The 21,295-nt window shown below is 41.0% G+C and overlaps 1 protein-coding gene across 2 annotated transcripts in view; it reads right to left on the bottom strand.

The window, feature by feature from the left end:
* COL4A3 (collagen type IV alpha 3 chain) overlaps positions 1–21,295 on the bottom strand; it is a 126,962-nt gene that overhangs the window by 58,981 nt on the left and 46,686 nt on the right. For both annotated transcript variants that reach the window (XM_013047895.2, XM_013047894.2), the window contains exons 2-5: positions 6,177–6,233; positions 4,047–4,136; positions 977–1,021; positions 274–318 (exon numbers count right to left, since the gene is read on the bottom strand). In XM_013047895.2, coding sequence (XP_012903349.2) covers positions 274–318; positions 977–1,021; positions 4,047–4,136; positions 6,177–6,233 — 237 coding nt within the window. The remainder of the gene's footprint in view (positions 1–273; positions 319–976; positions 1,022–4,046; positions 4,137–6,176; positions 6,234–21,295) is intronic.

Below are 21,295 nucleotides of genomic sequence, written 5' to 3'. Positions count from 1 at the left end.
TGTCCTGTCCTGTCCCATCTCCTACGGTCAAGACCCATCCTGTCCCATTCCATTCTGTCCCATTCTGCTCTGCTTGGATTGTTCAGGAAATCCAGTTGGACTTGCGTGTCCTACAAATCTGAACTCTAATATGTTACGTGACTCCACTGTGACATTTTCATCCTGTAGCTCCTATCATAGCAACCATTTCCTTGTGCTATTGCTTTAACCTCTTTATTAAAGTGAACTTTCTTTTTATTTCTTTTAAATGCACACATTTTCCCCATTACTTACTGGAAGTCCAGGAGGACCTGAAAATCCCGGCAATCCTGTTATTCCCTAAAGAGGTAGAAAAGGGGAAGGTGGCAAGAAAAACACTTAAAAACTGTTTGACCCTATAAAAATAGAAGCATTTACCATTATGATAACAGCATCCTGCAATGACAATTAGGAATGGCTAAACACTATTTGAAAACAAAACAAAACAAACAAAAAAAAAAGGTTGGACAAACTTCTCAAAATCTTACATTCATCAAACTACTTTTTAAAAATTTTTATTTAAATCTTAGTTAACATACAGTACAGTATTTAAAAAGATGATTAAAATGGTTTTTGCCTTCTTTGGGGGCATTTTTGAGGCATAATTTGCATACAGTAGATGGCCCCCAGCTTCTGCAAAGAGTTTGAGGCATGTTTACATATGAGTGCAAGTACATACTGGTATCACCACCATCCCGTCCAGACAGGGAACATCTCCACACACAACCCCCCACTGTGGTCCTCTCACACCCTTTCCTAGACCATTAATACCCGCCCCCTTTCTGGTTTCTGCCATGACAAATTACTTTTACCTGTTCTTGAACTTCACCTATACAGTGTATCAAACAGAATGTATTCCTTTGTGACATGTGTAGAACTTTTACAGTGCAGAGTTCTTATTTTTTAAAGAAGAAGAATTTTCATCAAACCATCCAGATGGACCAGTTGGACTACTAACCCTCACACCTTTGGGACCAGTGAATCCTGGGAGTCCTGGTGAGCCCTAGATCCAAGAAAAAAAAAAAAAAAGGAACTGGAAATTATTTGGTACTAAGACACTATAAATTAAAAGTTCCCATTCTATTCACACACCAAACTGTTTTGCTCTTGTGATTATTTCAGGGTTAACACAGTGAAATTGCTTGTTTGCTTAACTGAAGCTAAAATACTTTTTAAAAGATTTTTATTTACTTATTTATTTAACAGAGAGATTGAAAGAGGGAGAGAGAGACCAAAAGTAGGCAGAGAGGCTGGCAGAGATTTGGGGGCGGGGGGAAGCAGGCTCTCTGCTAAGCAGAGGGCCCAACTCGGGGCTTGATCCCAGGATCCTCAGAACATGACCTGAGCCAAAGGCAGAGGCTTCACCCACTGAGCCACCCAGGCGCCCCTAAAGCTAAAATATGTATCAGAAAGGACGAACAGAAATTCATTCAAAGCCCTGCTACCCAATGTGGGATCCAGGGTCCTGCAGGATTAACATCACCTGGGAGGCTCCCAGGCCTCCCCCACCCCCACACACATTGATTCCCAATCTACGTTTTCACCAGATTAGAAAAGGACTCTTGTCCCCTTTAATGTCTGAGAAGCGCTGCTGTACAAACCCCGCATTAACCAGACAGCTGCTGAGGTCTGATAAGGATGACGCAGTTATAATGGGGATGAGAATGGCAGCCAATATTTCTGTGCATGAGAAAGACTTTATTAGCAAAATGGGCCTGGCAGGCATGCATAAAGGAACAGCCGAGTAAGGACGGCCTGAACCAGAGATAAACTTGCTCTGGGCATAGGATGAATATGGCATAGAGGCCCTGTTCCTTGGAGAATAACCTTAAATGGAGACTTTTTGAACCAGGCCACTTGGTGGGGAAGTTCCATTGTCCAAAAGCCATTTTTTATCATTCCTGGGAGTTTTAATATGTTTTAGTATATTTGACTTTTTAAATTTTTTAAATTATTTTTGAGACAAGGGTTGTTACAGACAAAAAGGTTGTTACAGACTCTTCTGAGAGGGGAGGGTCAAGGCTACAGCTGGTCTTTGCTGACTGAGGTGGAATGCCTGGGTGCGTGTCCATGTTCTCCGTCTCTGCGGGATGCTGTTTGCATCACGTGCAAGACCCCAGAATTGTGACTCTTTTCATGCATACAATATTTTAAATTAAGAGAGGAAAATTTCAAGGCTGAAAAATCTTTTTGGTCAGGTTTTAACATGCAATAATTGTCTGCCTTTGATCAAATTATCTTCTGTGTGTCCATCTATAAAGTACACTGTCATATCCAAATTCCATGGCAACGTGCCCCCAGATTTTCTGGATTAACTTTATGGAATACCTCCACATCACCGAACCAAACTGTTGTAAGTGCCGTATGTTTACAAAGATTATTTTAATCGATTGTTGGCTTCTCTAAAGAAATGCCAGTGTAACGAGCAGAGTGGGGGTAGAGAACGAAACAAAAAGGAAAGAGTTGGCATGAGTTGATCCAAGTCCAGCGTTGAAGCAGCAAATCCTTTCATTAGTGAAATGGAAGAACAGCCTAGGCCATGCCCTGGAGGAAGGTAGTGGGATGGTCAGACACTGAATGGATCCGATTTCAAACACTGTATGTTTTATATATGTCCAGAGTGTAAATGATTTTTTCCCCCCAAAATTAGGGTCAGAAGAAAGAGAAATGGAGAAACAACAGATACATGAATCAGAGAGACATGAATGGCAGAATTCCTGGAAAATGACAACATTTTGCTTGTTAGAAACTGTAGGTGTGGGTTTAGTTTCTTTGGTCATGGGAGTTTGATTCTGGCATCATCTAAAACCAGATCTGAACTCTGATTTTGCCACTAAAACAGAGACTGAGTCACGTGATTTCTGGGATCAATGGAAAGAGTAGCTCAGAGACGGTCAAGAGCAAACACCCCAGTGCCTAATACAGAATAGATTCACAGTAACTGTTGCCTTTGATGACCAAACAGGCAGTCCACACATGGATGAAATTTAAAAAGACTCTATGGGGATCCATTTCAATGATCTTTCATAGCTTACTCATTAGTTCGTAGCTTGCTGGAGGCCTGCAGTCAGGGGAAGGACCACGTGAGTGCGTGAGAGCCCAGGCTTAAGTCTAGCTGGTGTCCGCAGCAGGAAAGAGCCATCAGCACATCTAGTGGGTATGTAGTTCTTTAGCAAATCCTCTAGGGTATTTATTTGAACAAAGCCCTTTGTTGTATCAAAGACTTTAGGATAAAAATGTGTGATGAGTTGAGAAAGAGGAACCCATGAAAGAAAAGAAAAGTGTGACAAAAGGAGAGAATCAGAGGAAGGATGATTCCAGAAACAAAAAAAGACAAGTGTTTCAAGGAGAGTGAGCCACGTGGTTTGGAACAAAGCAGAAGGGCCTGGGACAGATAAGGACACAGAAGTCATGGGTGATTTCTGCAGGAGCATTTTCAGGGCAGGGGGACCAAAGGCAAATCATGGCGGCTGAGGAGCGAACAGGAGATGAACTACAGTTAGCCTGGTTAGTTACTTTGTTTTTTTAAATCTTGACAGAGAAAGGAAGGACATGGAGAGGATGGCAATCCTTTGCTTACAGGACCTGAAAGATCTAGATGAAATTTTATATTTCATTAGTATGGGGGCCATTTACATACTTGAGGATTGAAAGAGAAAAGCTAACATCAAAAAGAAAGGAGGGGCCAAGAGGCGTGGTTCTGGTGGGAGTCCCAGGATCAGGGGACAGGGGGAAGGAAGAACAGGTTCTGAATGGGAAGCCAAAAGAACTCACCCTTTTATGCAAGATGAAAATAGGCAGGTATAGAAGCTGTGTGCATCAGAGAGGAGGAGGAAGGTAATGAGCATTTGAATCTCTTGGGGTAGGTGCTGTTCTGAGGACCAGGCTAAGCCTGGAGAGCAGGAGTTCACCACGGCACTCGCCAGCTGGCTGAGATATGGAATTCTCTCCCGTTCCCAGCAGCCCAGAGGTAGGCATAAAGAAGGTTAGGTGAATTGGGGATATTCTAAGCTTATGAACTGACATACCTTGGGTCCCTGTGGTCCAGGCAAGCCTTCGGGACCTGGGAATCCCTTCTGGCCAGGAGAACCAGCAGGTCCAGGAAAGCCTTTCTCCCCCTATTAAAAACCAACACAGGATAAGAAACACAGAAGAGCATTGTCTAGCAATAAACATACCCACAACCATTGCTTTCTTTTCGTTACAACTTAATGAATACATCTGACATATTTTTTTCCCCCTTGGATCAACAAAATTGGTACTCAGCAGTAAGTATAACAGTAAATGGAAAGCTACCTGCTTTTATTATTTGTTGGTAAGCTTGAAAGTTTACGCCTTTGGTGTTGTAGGAACTACTTTCCCCCAAACAGTGGCGCTACACAGAGCAGAGTTTCAGAGAGTTCATCAAGAAGTAGGAAGGGAAAGCCCAGGGAGAAAGTTGAAATTGGTTCAGTGTGCTTGCTTGGGGATGGAGAGAGAATGAGGCTAACACACAAGAATGTGTTTGGGGAGTGTGCATAATTGCCCTGTAGCTTGAAAAGAACAACAAGCAGGCTATCAGCTTTAGCCCTTTCTTGATTACACAGGAATTTAGTAATCCAATCCGCTCTTTGTGTAGGAGATGCAGGAGATATCAAGAGTAGTATTACCAAAAGGGTGAGCGAAATAATTTTTTTAAAAGAGATGATATTATGAGAATGTCCCTAGAAACGAGTGAGTGAAAGTAATCTAGGCCCCATGAGTGACATGGTTCTGCCAACAAATAATTTTCTGGTGAACACAGGTCCTGGGATCACTCTTTAATTATAAATGTCGCTGGTTGATTCAGTCAATTTAATTACACAATTGGTAAATTAAATTTAAAAAAAAGAGAAAGAGACCAAGTCAGCCATTTCACATTGTTATACACACACACATCCCACAAAAGGAGAAACAAAAGAATTTGCTTGTCCTCTATCAATACTCAGTCACTTGCAAACACTCTAGAATAGCACCTTGCACACAGCAGGGACTTGATAAATTCTTGAGAGCAAAAAGGAATCCCAGCTTTCCAACATGCATCTGAGTGAGTAAATTACATTCATAGCTTTAGGGAAAAACTTAAATCAAAGTTTGTGTTAATTATAGAATAATTGAAAATAAATAGAATAGTTACTATAGTTAGTACATAAATTATGTGTAAATTATTTATCTAAAGAGCTAAAAATACATTCTAAAAATATTTTTAGTCCCCTTCACTATTGTTAAGCAATTCATTAGTGTCCCAGAGGAAAGGGTTTGGTAAACAAAGAAAAAACTTTAGTTCGGCCTCTGTCTTAATTATCACAAATTGCAAGTTAATGGAGCGGACTAATGAGATTTCATGGCATTCTATTTTTTCCTTGAATTCTGCAATGGAGCTACAGGTTTGCCCCGCTATCTGAAGACACAGAGTTCCTATGAAACTTTTCCTAATTTGAAATGGTGTAAACCAAAGAGTATCCCCGCTTTCCGAAAGTTCGAATTACACAACTTTGCTTTTATGAAAAACCTACGTTAGTGTGGTAATGTGTTTTTTGGTTTTTGTTGTTGTTGTTGTTGTTGTTTCAAAGAAGCAACATCCTCTTCGGATTTCTTTTGATTACCAAAACGAATGGCTGTGTGGGTCTTTCCTAAAAGCGGAGTGGCGCAAGGCGAGCTTTCAGAAAGCGGGGGACACCTGTAGTTCTTCCTTGTGCGGCATTTTGGCCTTAGCCAGAGTGCTGATGCGGAATTCCACCGCCAGGGGGCGCGCCTGCACCGGTGCTGCGAGCCTTGAAGTCTGCGGATTCCAATGCCTGTGTCCAACTGAGTGAATCGAGTGTTTTCTGTTGGTCTCTCATGTTTATCAACATTTCTACATATAGAGGCATTCTTAGGAGCTTTCTTTTTTTGCCAACTTGCTCCTTTTTCTTTACAGACCTAAAGAGTTACATTTTAACTGATGGCATTACACAAGTTGCATGAAACTTTCCAGAAGGCTTTTTTCCCCCCACCTTTTCTTTGGTTAATGTTTATATACAATTTCTTTAAAATTGGACTTAGGGAATGAAATAACACACTGCGGGTCTTTCTGATAAGAGCGAATTCCTGGATGGGCCCCACAGAAGAAAAGAATATTATTAGGATTTCGTTTTTACCTTCTCCCCTTTGATCCCATCACAGAAGCACTGGCCTTTGTCTTTGCAGACACAGCCCTAGGAAAAGGGAAAAAGAAAGAGTTTTGTTTAAAAACAGCTTAATACATCCTGGCTGACCAGGCAAAAGCAAACATATTTTTCTGTTCTTTGAGCATGAAACACCATTTGTTAGAGGAGCCACACTGGGACAATAATATATCGAGAGAAACAGAGCCGAGAAGTGAGAAGAGGTTGCATATAGGAAAGCTGTCGGGTGAGTGTACATCATTTTTATTATATTGGGGAATTTAAGTTATTTATGGAAAAAAGGAAGTCATCTTTTCTTGTTTCAGGATAATGTATAGTTGTACCATATGAAATTGCCGTAACCATCAGTAGAAAGTCTCTTAGATTTAACTATATATATATGCATATGTGTATATTAACTGGTCATATCTTCTATAAGTGATTCAAAGATTTTCTTTTCCTGGAATGATGTTCAAGAAGAACAAACTAATTCAGTAGTGCATCAACGGGTTCTTAGTATAAATCAAAAATAAAGATTTAGCTGTGAGCTTGGGCGCTCTTATCCTATCACAGTTACTTTGATACATTTTAGAACCTATGCACAGGCCAACTGTAATGAAGGTCGATTTTTGAAAATCTCTCTGCCAGCAGAGGAACAAAGAGGTAGTTGAAAATACTAAATTTAAAATGTGCTTTGACACATGTTCTATGTTTATGTATTTATCTTTTAAATTTTTTTCTTCAGGTTAATATTAACTGAGAATGAGTTTGCTTTCCACAGGAAATGAGTATTAATTGACAGCAAAAGCGGGGCAAGTCTAGGACCTGTGCTGGCTGGTTGGTAGGAAGAAATAAAATAGAAATTACCTCAGATATTTCCAAAGTGGAGGGCCCTATTTGTTCAATTAAAATAAAATGCTCAAGCAAAAACATCTTTGTTTCCTGAACGTAGAACAGTAGGCTATGCTGCCTTTCAAGAAAGAGAAGTGCATAGTAATTTTCAGACACCAAATTTATACCTACCTCACAATTTATATAAATAGAAAGTGACTGACAAGGAAAATCTATATTCTCCTCAAGGGTTGGAGAGTTGGTATTTTTTAGAAAACGATTTTTCTGATTTTCCTCCCAGATGTTTGGGGTCATTCAGTCATACCTTGACATAATATATCAAACTTGTCTTTCTAGATTTTTAAACTTTATGTTCATTTCAATCCCATATTTAAGAATACTCAACTGAAGTAATAGTTCTCAAAGTGGGGTCCCCCCACCAGCAGCAGCCACACCACCTGTAAGCTTGTCAGAAATGTGAACTCTCGGCCCTACCCGAGTCCCTCTGGATCAGAAACCCTGATCTCAGGGGTGGGTCTCAGTATTCTGTTTTAATAGGCCCTCTGAGTGATTCTGATCCCACTGGTCTAAGCTATCATGTAAAATCTGAGTCTGCAAGCTAGAGCTAATTCTCAAAATGTGTCTGAACATTAGATCATCTGACACACTAATTTGTACATCGGTTTTCGCTTGGGATGTCTTTTTTTCCTGTCATCCCAAGCAAGTAGCCAAGTTTTTATGCCCCTAACTTTTGGGATGCTTTGTCACTGGGCTGAAAGCGAAAGCCGGCTGAAGACAAGAGCTCCAGCTTTTGTTTCTGGTTTCAGTACCTGCTGCCAGTTGGTCCCAAGAGTTGGAGGAACAAGCATACTGCTCCCACACAGCATGTGTATGTGTGGGGGTACAGCAGGGCCTCAGAGAGGAGTCCGAGTCCTACACCCAAGAGCACTAGATATTGGATAAGGAAGCAACACCTGCGTGAGGACCCAATGCCCAGGTTCACGCGGTGGTGATGGGCCACAGTTTTCAAGTAGACAGTGAGCATCTCTGACTCTTCTGCCTCCAGACACAACACAGCACTTTCTGGGAATCTCTGGACCACGGGTAAGAGGAGGCAAATGACCAATTCTCTAAACTCTGAGAAGGTAGATGGAGGTCATGAGTCAGGCCTTATTTTATTTCTCGGAGCGAACGCCGTGTTGGCCAGACGTTACTGGAAATCTTTCACATGAGCTTGAACAAGTGTGTGTTTGCCCCCAAATGAGATCAGGTCTTCCCTTCTTATTCGCTCCCATGAACACGTGTAGTTTCATGTTTAATGTGTATTTTCCCTGGGGCCTGTAAGCCCTAGGAGGGAAGGAATTACAGTCTTATTCACATAAGTAGCCCTGATGAATAATATACACTCAGCAAATGCTCGTGGATTCGGTGAATGGATGGATGGGTAGATAGAAAACTGGTAATTTGTTTACATCCAATTTGGACCTGGAATTTCAAGACACAGGAGCCTAAGGCTATTGTTGCACTACCGAGACTGAGATCTTTTCTCTACGCATGAATCATGCACAACTATCATTGAAGTGGCAAAAAATGAAACTAGAAGCCTCGGCTATTTTAATACCTGTTAAAATTAACACCAGGCTAATTAGTTAATAGTTGCTTGGACTGAAAAGTCTTTTTTGGAAACTTTGAAACCCTTCAAGAAGTTGAAAAACAGGGGAGCCTGGGTGGCTCAGTGGGTTAAAGCCTCTGCTTTCGGCTCAGGTCATGATCCTAGGGTCCTGGGATCGAGCCCCGCATCGGGCTCTCTGCTCGGTGGGGAGCCTGCTTCCTCCTCTCTCTCTGCCTGCCTCTCTGCCTACTTGTGATCTCTCTCTGTCGAATAAATAAAATCTTAAAAAAAAAAAAAAGAAGTTGAAAAACAGTGCAATGAACCCTTCTAGAGCTTCCTATCTAGGTATGCCAACTGTTACCATCTCTTTCTCTTTCTCTCGCTCTCTCTCTCTCTCACACACACACACACGTGTTTTTGCTAAACTGCTGAAAAGTAGACTATAGACACCAGGACATTTCACTGCTAATGCTTCTGTGTGCATCTCCCCAAAACAACAGTATATTCTTATCCAGTTGAAACATCATTTCTGAAACTAAAAAATCAACACTGATTTTTAAATTTCAGGTAATTGGTAACTTCAAGTTACTGGTTCTAAAGTGAGCTCTGCAGGCTTATATAAGACTTATATAATGTTTTTACTTATAACCAATAAATGAAGTCTGTTCTCAACCCATGGTTCTCACGGTTTCAAAGAAGAAGCCTTAGGACTCAGACGGGTGGTATTCACAGATTGGGTATAGGGCTCACTGTGTGTGACTGTATTGTTCCCTTGAGTTCCCTCTTGCCTGGGGTCTGGCTTTCCATCTTCACCCATAGTGACTTTGCTCCCCTTTTCTGATCATCAAAACCATGGTTCCTGATTTTTTTACATTATTGCCCTTCAGTTGGAACATTAGGGGGTAACATATTTAGGTTTTGTTTGTATTTGGCTTCATTGTCTTTACATTAAGATAGAAACTCTATTTGATAGTTCAAAACCAGCTGGTTGGTTAAATGAAAAAGTTAGTTAAATTGAGCAATTTAAAAAAATGAACAAACAGATCCATGAACATTTTAGACATTTTATAACTTAAAATATACACATGTATGCCAAATCTTCAATCTTATGAAATAGGGTCTGGGTCTTTTCTTTGGGAATGGGTCTGCTGTTGGAATTCTGTGACACCATTCTTCCTAAGCCACACCCATGATGCACCACTGACCATTTCAGCTTCTGGTTTCTTTGAAACAGGTTTATTCCTGAAAGATGCTTATGGAGTAATTTGAGTATGGAGTCCTTCTCGGCATTAAACCATGTTTTTCTCTAACTTCTTAAATGTTTTCTCAGCCATATTTAATTGAATAGCAGTTTCTAGTTGTCACAGAGACACAAATCTTAGGCATTTGTATTTAACCAATTTGTTAGTTAATACTTAATGAAATCACTTTGTTACTACAATAAGTACAACTGATAGAAACAACTAACTCATGGCAACCATAAAACTCCACGAGTGGAGCAGGCATATGCCAATGTACTTAGGGAGAAGCCTATGGGTCTCAGGTGGGCAGTGTCAGTGGGCATCGACTGATATATTATAGAGCAGGTATGGAGAGTTCTGGTCAGTCCAACAGTCACTCAAAAGGAGAGTCATTGTGAGAGCATCTATCTGTCCACCATGTCACCCACAACTAGGTCCAGGGTTGTTTCTAGGCTTAGCAGAAATGCTCCAAAACTCTTCCAGTTTTAATTTGCAGTTAAAATGACAAGGCATGGCCAGCCTATATATTTGCAAAATTGGACTGACCTAGGACTTCAGAGTATGTGACAATTTTGCTGACACACGGATGCTCAACCTGAGTGAATAAATTCAAAATTATAGTTAGGGGCCCTCTCTGGCTTTTGTTCAACTGCTACCTTGGAAGCAAGTGCTGTGCCTGTGATACATCTGAGGCCATGGAAATTAGGTTCTTCACTTTTTAGATGGTAATGACAGTAGCCTCAGACTCAAGATATTCATTTCTCTTAATTAAGCTGTTTTTCCTGAACTAATTTCTAAATTTGCAAATGTGTATGAATAACTCAAATAGATTATTTGGCAAAAAGGTACAGTGCCTCTATTTTCATTATCACTGAGTTTGATCCACTTTTTTTGCAGCCACTTTTGAAACACCACGGAATGTTTTTCCATGGTAGAATAGACTATAACCCATTACCCTCTATTCAAATGCTAAATCACTTAAAAATCAGCTTGGCCAAGTGCTACTGGCCATTAAGAAAGCAGAACTAATGAATATTTCTTAAGCAAAAATTTTATGACTTTTCCTTTTCCAATAATAAAGTACCTCTTAGTTTCCACATACCTTAATGAAGTAAGAAATCATTTGTCATGAGTAGAAAGCTCTTAATAATGATTTTATGGGGTTTTGCACCCCGCTAGCCATTAATACATCAGGAAGTGATCCAAGATTACATGATGTTTTAGCACTTTTGAATATTAAATAGTTAAAACTCGTGAGAATGATTCATTTAAAGGTCACATGCATTTTTTACAATCTCACTTAAAATGTAAAATAAACTGTGATAGTAGAGAATCTTAATAGGTTTAGAAGTCAAGAAATAACAGTTCTTAGGCCATACTTACATAGGATCTGTTCCCAGATTTGTTAGCTGTGAACTGGAGCTTAGGACAATTACTTAATCCTTCCAAGTTACCTTTTCTTTAACGGAAGATATTAAGATCTATCCTCCAGGGGGGTTTTTTGTGAGTAGGATTTGGGATGCTGTCCCTAAGGAGCCTGCAGAGTGCCCTGCTTCCAGTCAAAGGGGGTCACTTCTCTCCCCTTTCTTGCTGTACTAGGCCAAAGGACACACACACTATTATCTGATACTTCCTACCATCTGTCCCATCTGCACATGTCCTGATTCTAACAGCAACAGTAAGAGACTGAAATGTATTTTTGTTTGACTACAAATGAATTAAGTAGTATTTGTTAATAGTACTCTTAGAGTATATTGAATATACTAGTTGATATTATTTATACATGAGCACAGATATAATTTGTTTTACTTGTTTAATAAAATATTGGTTGGAAACCCCAACGGTCCCTGATGCTCATACATGAAAGATGCTAAGTCAAGTGTATTATATAAAGGCAGCATGCGCTTCCCAGGAGGTCTGATCGGCTGGCTCTCCCACTGGTCTCTTTGTCTCAGCTCCCAGCCTGCCCTTGGACTGCCCACGAATTGCCCCCATGTTGCCCTCTCTTCCCAGCAATGTTGTAGAAGGGTTAAGGGTACTGTTTCCAGGTCAGACTTCCTGAGTCTGCATCCCAGCTCTGCCAAGTCATTTGTATAACTTTAGGTGCTCTCTAGTGCCTTAGTTTCCACAGCTGTAAAACGGGGTCAAATGGGTTAATATTGGTAAAGCACTTAAATGAATATATAGCACTTGGGGTTGTGAAGGGAACCAGAATATGTCACCCCAATATTCCTCTCTGACATAAAAATTATTTTGAATTGAAAGCAATAACGAGGCAGTAAATGCAGAGAAGGTTCCCCTTTTCTATGTAAAGGAAAGAAAGTGGAGACAGACTCTCATTAGTCTAGAGATAGCACCAGAGGAATTTCATTTTTTAAAAAATTTTATTTATTTATTTGACAGACAGAGATCACAAGCAGGCAGAGAGGCAGGCAGGGGGTTGGGGGGAAGAAAGCTCCCTGCTGAGCAGACAGCCTAATGCCGGGCTCGGGATCATTACCTAAGCAGAAGGCAGAGGCTTTAACCACTGAGCCACCCAGGGGCTCCACCAGAGGAATTTCAAATAAACCTACTCCTAGTTACCTCTCCACCACTTACAACCACAAGCCCAAACCCCTTGTCTTGTTAATTCTTCACAAATTTATTGCTTCTTTGTCTAAAAGGTATAAAGTTTCCTGCTCTGGTCACTTCTTTGGATCTTCATTCTCTTGTGAAGACTCCCATGAGCATGTAAAATATTAATTAAATTAGTGTGCTTTTCTCCTGTTAATCTGTCTTTGTCAGTTTAAATTTTAGTCCCAGTCAGGGACCCTAAGAGGGTCAAGGAAAATTTTTTCCTCCCCTACAGCTGTTACTGCGGCTATCAACAGTTTGGGCAATTACTAATGTATTAAATTAATATTGTTACTTAAATGTCCATGAGTTGAGGGCTTACTATGTTTTCTAGACTACAAGGAGAAACAATGTCTCACAATTCTATCTCCTCAGCACTGGCAGGCAGCAAACATTTCTCTTTTTACTCCTAAAACAAATAAAGAATCTAGTTATGAACATACATTTTTACTGGTCATTAATAGGCCAGGAAATCATTTCAAATAATCTTGGAATGTTTCTGCTTTCTGCCTTCAAAACCCTGTATGCCCATCGTACCAACATTCTGGTGAAACAGAAGTGGACTTCCCTGCCTGCTCCCCAGCCTCTCCTCCCCCACGTTCAGCCCAGACTGGTTTAGTGTAAGGGGAAGTTGGCAGCGTTCAAAGCTGGTTAACACTCTACTGAGCAGGTCTGTTGATTCTGCATTATGATTATTGATCCTTTGCCCAGCCAATAGCCTGAGGCGAAAGTTTTTGTGTGTGAAAAGAGCTGACCGAGTGTGGCTGACTGAGCCAGACAGACTCCATGAGCCGCTCTTCGCAGGGCCCCTCCATCCCGCGTCTGCCTTAAGCAACTGACCATGAGCCTTGGCAGCATGCCCTCCAGTAAAGGAGAAGGACACCCGTGCACCGCTCTCGTGGTGGCCCCTTCTTCCCCGCCCAGGAGCCCTTGTCACCACACTTGGATATCACAGAAATCTCACTGGAGCTGCCACTTCCTATCTTTCAACCCCTGTCCAGAGAGACATCACTAGTCTAGACATCTAAATCAGCCACCCATTTTTGTTTTTCTGGACGACAGCAAGCATGCACATTACTGGCTCTGACAAAGAAGGTGGCAATTAGAGGTCTCTGGTACATTTGGGAATACATCAGTAAGAAAGTTCTGTCCATCTTGTATAAGGCAGCGAGTGGAATTTATACCTATAACCATTAACTCCAGGTTTTCGGGGGTTTTTTTTCCCCCTTGCCCTAAAAGGTTTTAAGTCTAACAGGACTAAGAGTCCTTCACCATTCATGTAAGATTAACAGACTCTGAAGGATCCCATGATAAGGATGCTGTAGAGGAAATGAACTTGGATCCTTCCTAATATGATTTCAGTAGTTAACATTTTTTTGAACAGTGACTACATAGGACACTGCTCAGGCTCTCTGCTTTGTGTATGGCCTCATTTACACCCAGTAACAATTCTATGAGGTAGGTACTAAAATTAGCTCTACCTTCGAGCTATGAAAACTGGATGTCAGAGGCTAGAGGTCTTTATGAATGGAGCTGGGGGAGATGGATCCAGCTGGTTTGATCCAGAACCACATTCTTATCCACTATACTATATTTAATTATTGGCTGGCTTTGTAGGCTACTGAGGCATTGGGGAAGGGACTCAGATGTATCTCTTCCCCTCACACTGTCACTGTGCCCCCAACGATGGCATGTAAAATCCCAGGAATAAATGTAACATCGTAGTTCATGGAGTTTACAGTATAAATCAGGAGTTGGTGCACTGCAGCCCACAGGCCAAATCCAGTGTGTGTCTGTTTTTGCACTACTTTTGACCTAAGAATTTATATTTTCCAAACAGTTGGGAAAAAATAAAAAGAAACATAGTATTTTGTAACAGGTGAAAATTGCCAGAGTGGCACCCAGGACTCTCTCTCTTCCCCCTGTCCCCTCCTCATATTCCTCCACTTCCTCCCACCATACTTCAGTCCAAGGGTTATTGGCAGGGAGGGCACAGTTAATGCAAATTGTGGGTTGGAAGAATCCAGAAGATCATCTAGTCTAATAGTTCTTTATGTTTTGTACTTCACAAGGCAGCAAAATTAAAAAACAATTAATGGAAACGAACAGTGGATTGTTTTATTTATATTTTGATATGTAAGGGCAATGGCTCTCTTCAAATATGCATAAGCAAATCTATCTTCCCAACCATGAGCCAATAGCAAATCTATCATCTACTATCGTCATCCCTTAAGAGAAAACAGGGATTTTTGGAGCACCTGGGTGGCTCAGTGGGTTAAGCCTATGCCTTAGGTACAGGTCATGATCTCAGGGTCCTGGGATTGGGCCCCACATCAGGGTCTCTGCTCAGCAGGGAGCCTGCTTCATCACACCCCCTCCCCCCACCTGCTGCTCTGCCTACTTGCGATCTCTCTTGCTCTCTGTCAAATAAATAAAATATTTTTTTAAAAAACAGGTTTTGTTTTGTTTTGTTTTAAAGACTCACCTATTTATTTGAGAGAGAGGGAGCAAGAGCTTATGTGTGCTCTTGCCCCCGAGGGGAAGGGGTAGAGTGTCTTAAGCCCACTCCATACTGAGCGTGCGGGGCTCACATTGAGCCTGACAGGGCTCTATTTCATAACCCCAATCACAACCCTGATCATGATGTCAGCTGCAAACAAGGCACTTAACCAACTACACCACCCAGGCGCCCCAAGAGAAAACAAATTAGAGCACTGTTAACGAAGCAAGTAAATGCTCATAGACTACAAGATGCTCCCTTAAAGTAAAAATAAGTAAGTTTTACTTCATAGGCAATACCTACGCTGTTCTTTTCTCATTTCCCTTGGTCTGGTGAAAGTCTACACCATCCAACACAGGCATGACTTTGGGAAGCACTGAACTAGTCATAACTATCTTCTCTCTGCCACCCACATCCCTTCTGGTCAGCCACTATCTGCTTCGTAACCTACGACCGCATGGTTTTCTCTCTGAGAGATCTCAGCAAGCTAATCTCATACAGTGTAATGCATGTTGTATTTAAAAATATGCCCTATAAACTGACACATTTTTTACTGATAAATGTCTCTTACACACACACACACACACACACACACCCCTCCATTAATGCCCCACATGGTAGAAAATTCAAACTCCCGACTGACAGGCAAGACACATTTTGGGGCACATGGGACCCTTTAGCTTGCCTGTTTGGTTTGCCTATATGTAGGACCAGGTCTTTTAAAAAATATTTTTGAAACTATTACTTGTTTAAAAAAGTCAGAGGGAGAGATAAAACAGAAGAGACTGTGGACTCTGAGAGAGAAACTGAGGGTTTTGGGGGGGTGGGAAGGTGAGCCTGGTGGTGGGTATTATGGAGGGCATGGATTGCATGGAGCACTGGGTGTGGTGCATAAACAATGAATTTTGGAACACACAAAAAAATGAATTTAATTTAAAAAAAAAGAAAAAGAAGTATCTTGTGGGGGCACCTGGGTGGCTCAGTTGTTGGGCGTCTGCTTTCAGCTCAGGTCATGATCCCAGGGTACTTGGATCGAGCCCCATGTTGGGCTCCCTGCTCAGTGGGAAGCCTGCTTCTCTCTCTCCCACTCCCCTTGCTGGTGTTCCCTCTCTTGCTGTGTCTCTCTCTGTCAAATAATAAATAAAATTTTTAAAAAGTATCCTGTATATAAAACTAATCTAGGGTCACCTGGGTGGCTCAGTGTGTTAATGCCTCTGCTTTCGGCTCAGGTCATGATCCCAGGGTCCTGGGATCGAGCCCCGAATCGGGCTCTCTGCTCAGCAGGGAGCCTGCTTCCCTTCCTCTCTCTCTGCCTGCTTCTCTGTCTACTTGTGATCTCTGTCTGTCAAATAAATAAATAAAATCTTTTAAAAAATGTAAAAATTTAAAAAAAAAAACCTCATCTATTTCTTTTTCATTTGTCAACCCGTGAAGAAGCACAGTAGAACCAGGCATGTCAAGGTTCTCGTTCATCTCTCCAGGGATGTTTCTTCATGTGGGAGAGAATCTGGAAAAGCGGCCCTTAGCTCTTGTCCATGTGAGAATGGTCACATGGCTTTCACTACTTCCAAAAGCTGTCACTTGGCTAATTATACCAACTGTCAATAGCAAATCTAAAGTGATTTTCAGAGTTTTACAGTTTTCAGCTTTGGGTTCTGGGAGAGCTGCTAGAAGTGTTTAGAAACCTTGCACTCGGGGCGCCTGGGTGGCTCAGTGGGTTAAAGCCTCTGCCTTTGGCTCGGGTCTGCTCTGTGGAGGGCCTGCTTCCTCCTCTCTCTCTGTCTCTGCCTGCCTCCCTGCCTACTTGTGATCTCTCTCTCTGTCAAATGAATAAATAAAATCTTAAAAAAAAAAAAAAAGAAACCTTGCACTCGATCAAATAAATATAAGATGATGATTCAAGAGAAAATCCATTTTCTATCTGTGAACCTAAAGGTAACTCAAAAGGAAGACAAGAAGCTGAAGGTCCCTCTTTAGACGAGGTCAGTTTTCCAAATGGAAGCCTTGTTTGGATTTTTGGGGGAGATTCCGATGTGCTACTGTTTGAAAATATGGACACGATTTGGGTAGCAGTATTATTCTGAATAATAAGGAGAAAAAACCGGCTCACTTATGTATGTAAAAGTTAATCCAGAAAGATAGTTGTTTATTTTTTTAATTAAAAAAATTTTTTTTAAGATTTTATTTATTTATTTGACAGTGTTCACAAGTAGGCAGAGAGAGGGAGAAGCAGGCTCCCTGCTGAGCAGAGTCTGATGTGGGGCTCCATCCCAGGATTCTCCACCACGACCTGAGCTGAAGGCAGAGGCTTAACTCACTGAGCTACACAGCTGCCCCGAAAGATAGTTGTTTAAATACTTTTATATTTATTCTCTTTTTTTGCATGTGTGTGAAAACCAGAATAAGACGGATAAAGAACCAAAAACAGTACCAACTCACAAGATGAGAAAAACAAGTGAGCAGACAAAAACAGATCAAAAGTGTCAATTGTTGGAAGCTGGGTGACCAGTGAAAGCTTCATGTCAACTGGACCATTACATTTGTAAATACTTTGACACATATCCTCTGTTCCAATAAAAGATAAGACAAAAAACCAGAAAATAAAGACAAACTCAAAAACAAGATAAATATTTCTGGTGAGTAACATTCATTGACAACACAAAGCATTGGGGGGGTGGATACTGAATCATCACATGGTTGGACTGAGTCTAGAAGCCAACTATGGTGGTTTGGAATTTGGTACCTGTGCATAGTAAGGAACATGAACCAAGAAACACCATTTTAACATTATTTAGAGTCATGAGGCATTTCCAATAGGGTCCATTCCAAAAGGGTGGGTACACACAGAGGAGAAAGAAAAAAGAAACAACAAAAATTGGAATACAGAGCTGTGGTAGCTAGTCTCTAAGATGGTCCCTAGTGATTCCTCCTCCTGGCATTCATGCCTTTTTGTAGTCCCATCACATATTGAACCAGGGTCGGTCTGTAGGACCAACAGAATAGGACAAGCATGGTGCTATGTCACTTGAGACTAAGTCATAAAATAAAATTGTGATATCTGCTCTGTCTTGGGTTACTTGCTATGAGGAATCCAGCTGCCATGTCAAGTCAAGGAGCCTTATGAAGAGGTCCATGCATTAAAGAACTGAGGCCTCTGGGAACAACCCTATGAATGAGTTATTTGACTCTATCAAGACTTAGATGACTACTGCTTCAGCCTACAGCTTCTGAAAGGCATGAGGGACCTGGAGATAGCACCCCCAGACTTCTGCTCCCAGGATTCCTGGCCCTCAAAAAATGTATAGAATGATAGATGTTCACTGCTTTGAACTGAACAATTGGGGGCTAATCAATTAGGTAGTAGAGAATAATACAGGGTATCCAACTAAAATTAAAAGTTTGATGGAAATGATAAAAGAGAAATTTAGGAACTTTCTCAGAAAATAGGGCAAAAGAAAAAGAGGTGAACAATAACGAAAAAAAGCACAAAAGTTTTGAGGATCAATTCAGGATGTCCAGTATCTGACCAAATGGGATTTCAGAAAGGCCAAGGAGAGAAAATTAGAAGAAATTATCGAAGAAATAATATAAGAAATGATTCTCTCAGTGAAGAATATAAATGTTTTCATTGATAGGGCCCACTGAATATCCCCTTACAAATACACACATCTGAGGTATATTATCAAAGCATTCCAGAACACTGGGGACCATGAGAAGATTCTAGAAGGAAACAACAAGAAGAAACCGTCACATACAAAGATCTTAGAATCCAATGACACATTGGATGTGTCAACAATAATACTACAAGGGAGATATGGCATGATGCTTTCAGAATTCTAGGGCAAATTGATTTTCAGTGTAGTCTTTGATACTCACCAAATGATACATTAAGTTTGAGGACACACAGATTATATTCAGGTCCATAAGGAAGCAAAAATATTACCATCCTGGCATTCTTCCATGGTTAACTACTAGAGGATGTGTTCCACCAAAAAAAGGAATCAGGTCAAGAAAGGGGAAGACCTGGGATCGAGGAGAGAGGCTCTAACTCGGAATGAGTGTCTCAGGATGACCAAGGTATAAATAACTCAGACTAGAGCCAGAGGGTGGCAGCCCCTGGGGGACACCAAGGAAACTGACAAGTGTGACTAGAAAATTTAAAGACTTCAGGAAAAACAAAAGTTTGTCCAAGAAAGTTCACATACATGAAAAGCAGTGGCTTAATAATGAACACAATTTCCAAAACTATATACTACTGATATAACCAAGTTTTGATCTAAACATGTTGGGAAGATTTGAAGAAAAGGGGGGTGTAGGTCACAGAAGTGTCCTCACCTACTGAGCTGCATGTCAGTAGTGTTAGGGGCGCCTGGGTGGCTCCGTTGTTAAGCATCTGCCTTCAGCTCAGGTCATGATCCCAGGACCCTGGCATCCAGCCCCACATTGGGCTACCTACTGGGCAGGGAGCCTCCTTCTCCCTCCCCCACTCCCACTGCTTATGTTCCCTCTCTTCCTGTGTCTCTCTCTGTCAAACAAATAAATAAAATAAAATAAATAAACAAATAAATAAAATGTCTGCCTCTTTGGGGGGATGCGTGGGAGGGTAGGTTAGAGGGGATCTTTGTTTTACTCTAAGTCTTTTAATACTACAAATATTTTATTATTATTATTATTTACTCTCTGTATTTTTTACTCTGCTCAAAATTCACAATAAAAAAGAAAGTTCATCTCAAAACCAGAAAATTTCCTATTAAGTTCACATTTAAAGTCTAAGAAGTTATTGTTTTCTCAACCTAAAAGCATTCTAAGTTCATCTTCAGTGATGTTTTTCTCCAATTTGGAAAATCACCAATCTAGCTTTGACTTCCCAGTAGAAAAAAAAAAATACAGTAAGAATAAACATAGGAAAATTTTAAAGGAAAATGATTCAACCACTTGATGAAGTCACATTCAGCAGATTCGCTGCCAATGAAGGTCAGTCCTGGAGGTTGCCTGGCCTACCACTTGCTGGGGAGGCAGGGCACCGACACTCTCTGTTGTTCTAAATCATACACTATTAAGACTGCAAGTGGCATTAGGGTTTATCTGTCTCATACTGGTTGGTCCAGATTTTATGTGGAGCCCAGAACCTCTCCTTTTCTCTTGAGCAGAGGAGCTGACTACATTTTAGGAAGACTGCGGAACTTCCAAGCATAGAGGCCATTACACATGCTAGTTCTCTTGCCCATTGCCTTGTCTGAATTGGAGAGGTAGCACCTACAAACCTGCAGGCTTGGTCTCAGCTGTGCCCACACTATAGAAAAAAAATTCTTTAAGGCTGATTTGGGTTGGGGCTCCATGAAAATATTTTCTCCCTAAGAGTGGAGGACAGTAAATGCTGTCTAACACTTTGATAGGAGCAGGACAGAAGCTGACAAATCACAAATATAGAAGCTTTCTAAAGGATAAGGAGAGAATCTGATATCCTGACTTGCCTTTTAAAATAAACTATAGAGATGTTTGGAGTTTTTGTTGCATTTGTTATGATTAATGTGCTTCGTTGATAGCACCAGTTCAAATCAAACCGTCATTAAGAAAAAAATATCTGTTATTTTCATGGTGTTCTGACTGAAAGTTAGGATAGTGATTCTCAACCACTAGTATACATAAATTTTCTGGAGCCCTTGGCAGTCTTAATTTTTCCAGGACCGCAAGTCTAGAGAATAGCTCTGAGTGCCTGGAATCTGTATTTGTATTTAAAGTCTAATAAATTATGCATTTAAAGTCTAGTAAGTTATCTCCTGTATGCCCAGGAGACTGGGTTGCAGGGGTTCCCCCGACACACTTTGAGAGTCAACTTTACCTCTTGAGCATTAAGCAGAAACTGCACCTCATCTGGAAAACGATTGCACTTAAGTCTGTGGTATTTATGAAATAAGAAAACAGTATTTATTTTTTAAAATAGAAGTTAGGATTAATTATCAACCATAAATAAATTTCCCAAATTGTATTATGTCTCTCCTCTGATTAAAATTGTTTGTTCATTCCTTACGGCTGGCGGTGCCAAGTCTAAACTCATCAGAATGACGTACAAGGCTCTTTGTATTCTGGTCCCCCCTCTTTCCCCAGCCTCTGAGGCCACTGGTCACCCCGAGCTCTCTTTTGCATTCCTGGGATTTTCCACATGGTCCCTCTTTGGCCTGAATGCCCACTTCTCAATACCCCTTACTCTGCTTGGCTAAGTTGTGCTCATTCTGGTGCAGTTCAAAGGTTACCTCTTTCCGGAAGACTAGCTCCTTAAATCTTCTGGTAGTTACTTGCTCTCTCCTCTGTTTCG

The sequence above is a fragment of the Mustela putorius genome, unplaced genomic scaffold (genome assembly GCF_011764305.1).
Source record: "Mustela putorius furo isolate JIRA1106 unplaced genomic scaffold, ASM1176430v1.1 tig00000275_pilon_pilon_pilon, whole genome shotgun sequence".
Lineage (NCBI taxonomy): Eukaryota > Metazoa > Chordata > Mammalia > Carnivora > Mustelidae > Mustela > Mustela putorius.
Note: the sequence above shows the minus strand (reverse complement) of the source record. Positions and strands in the feature narration are given on the sequence as shown.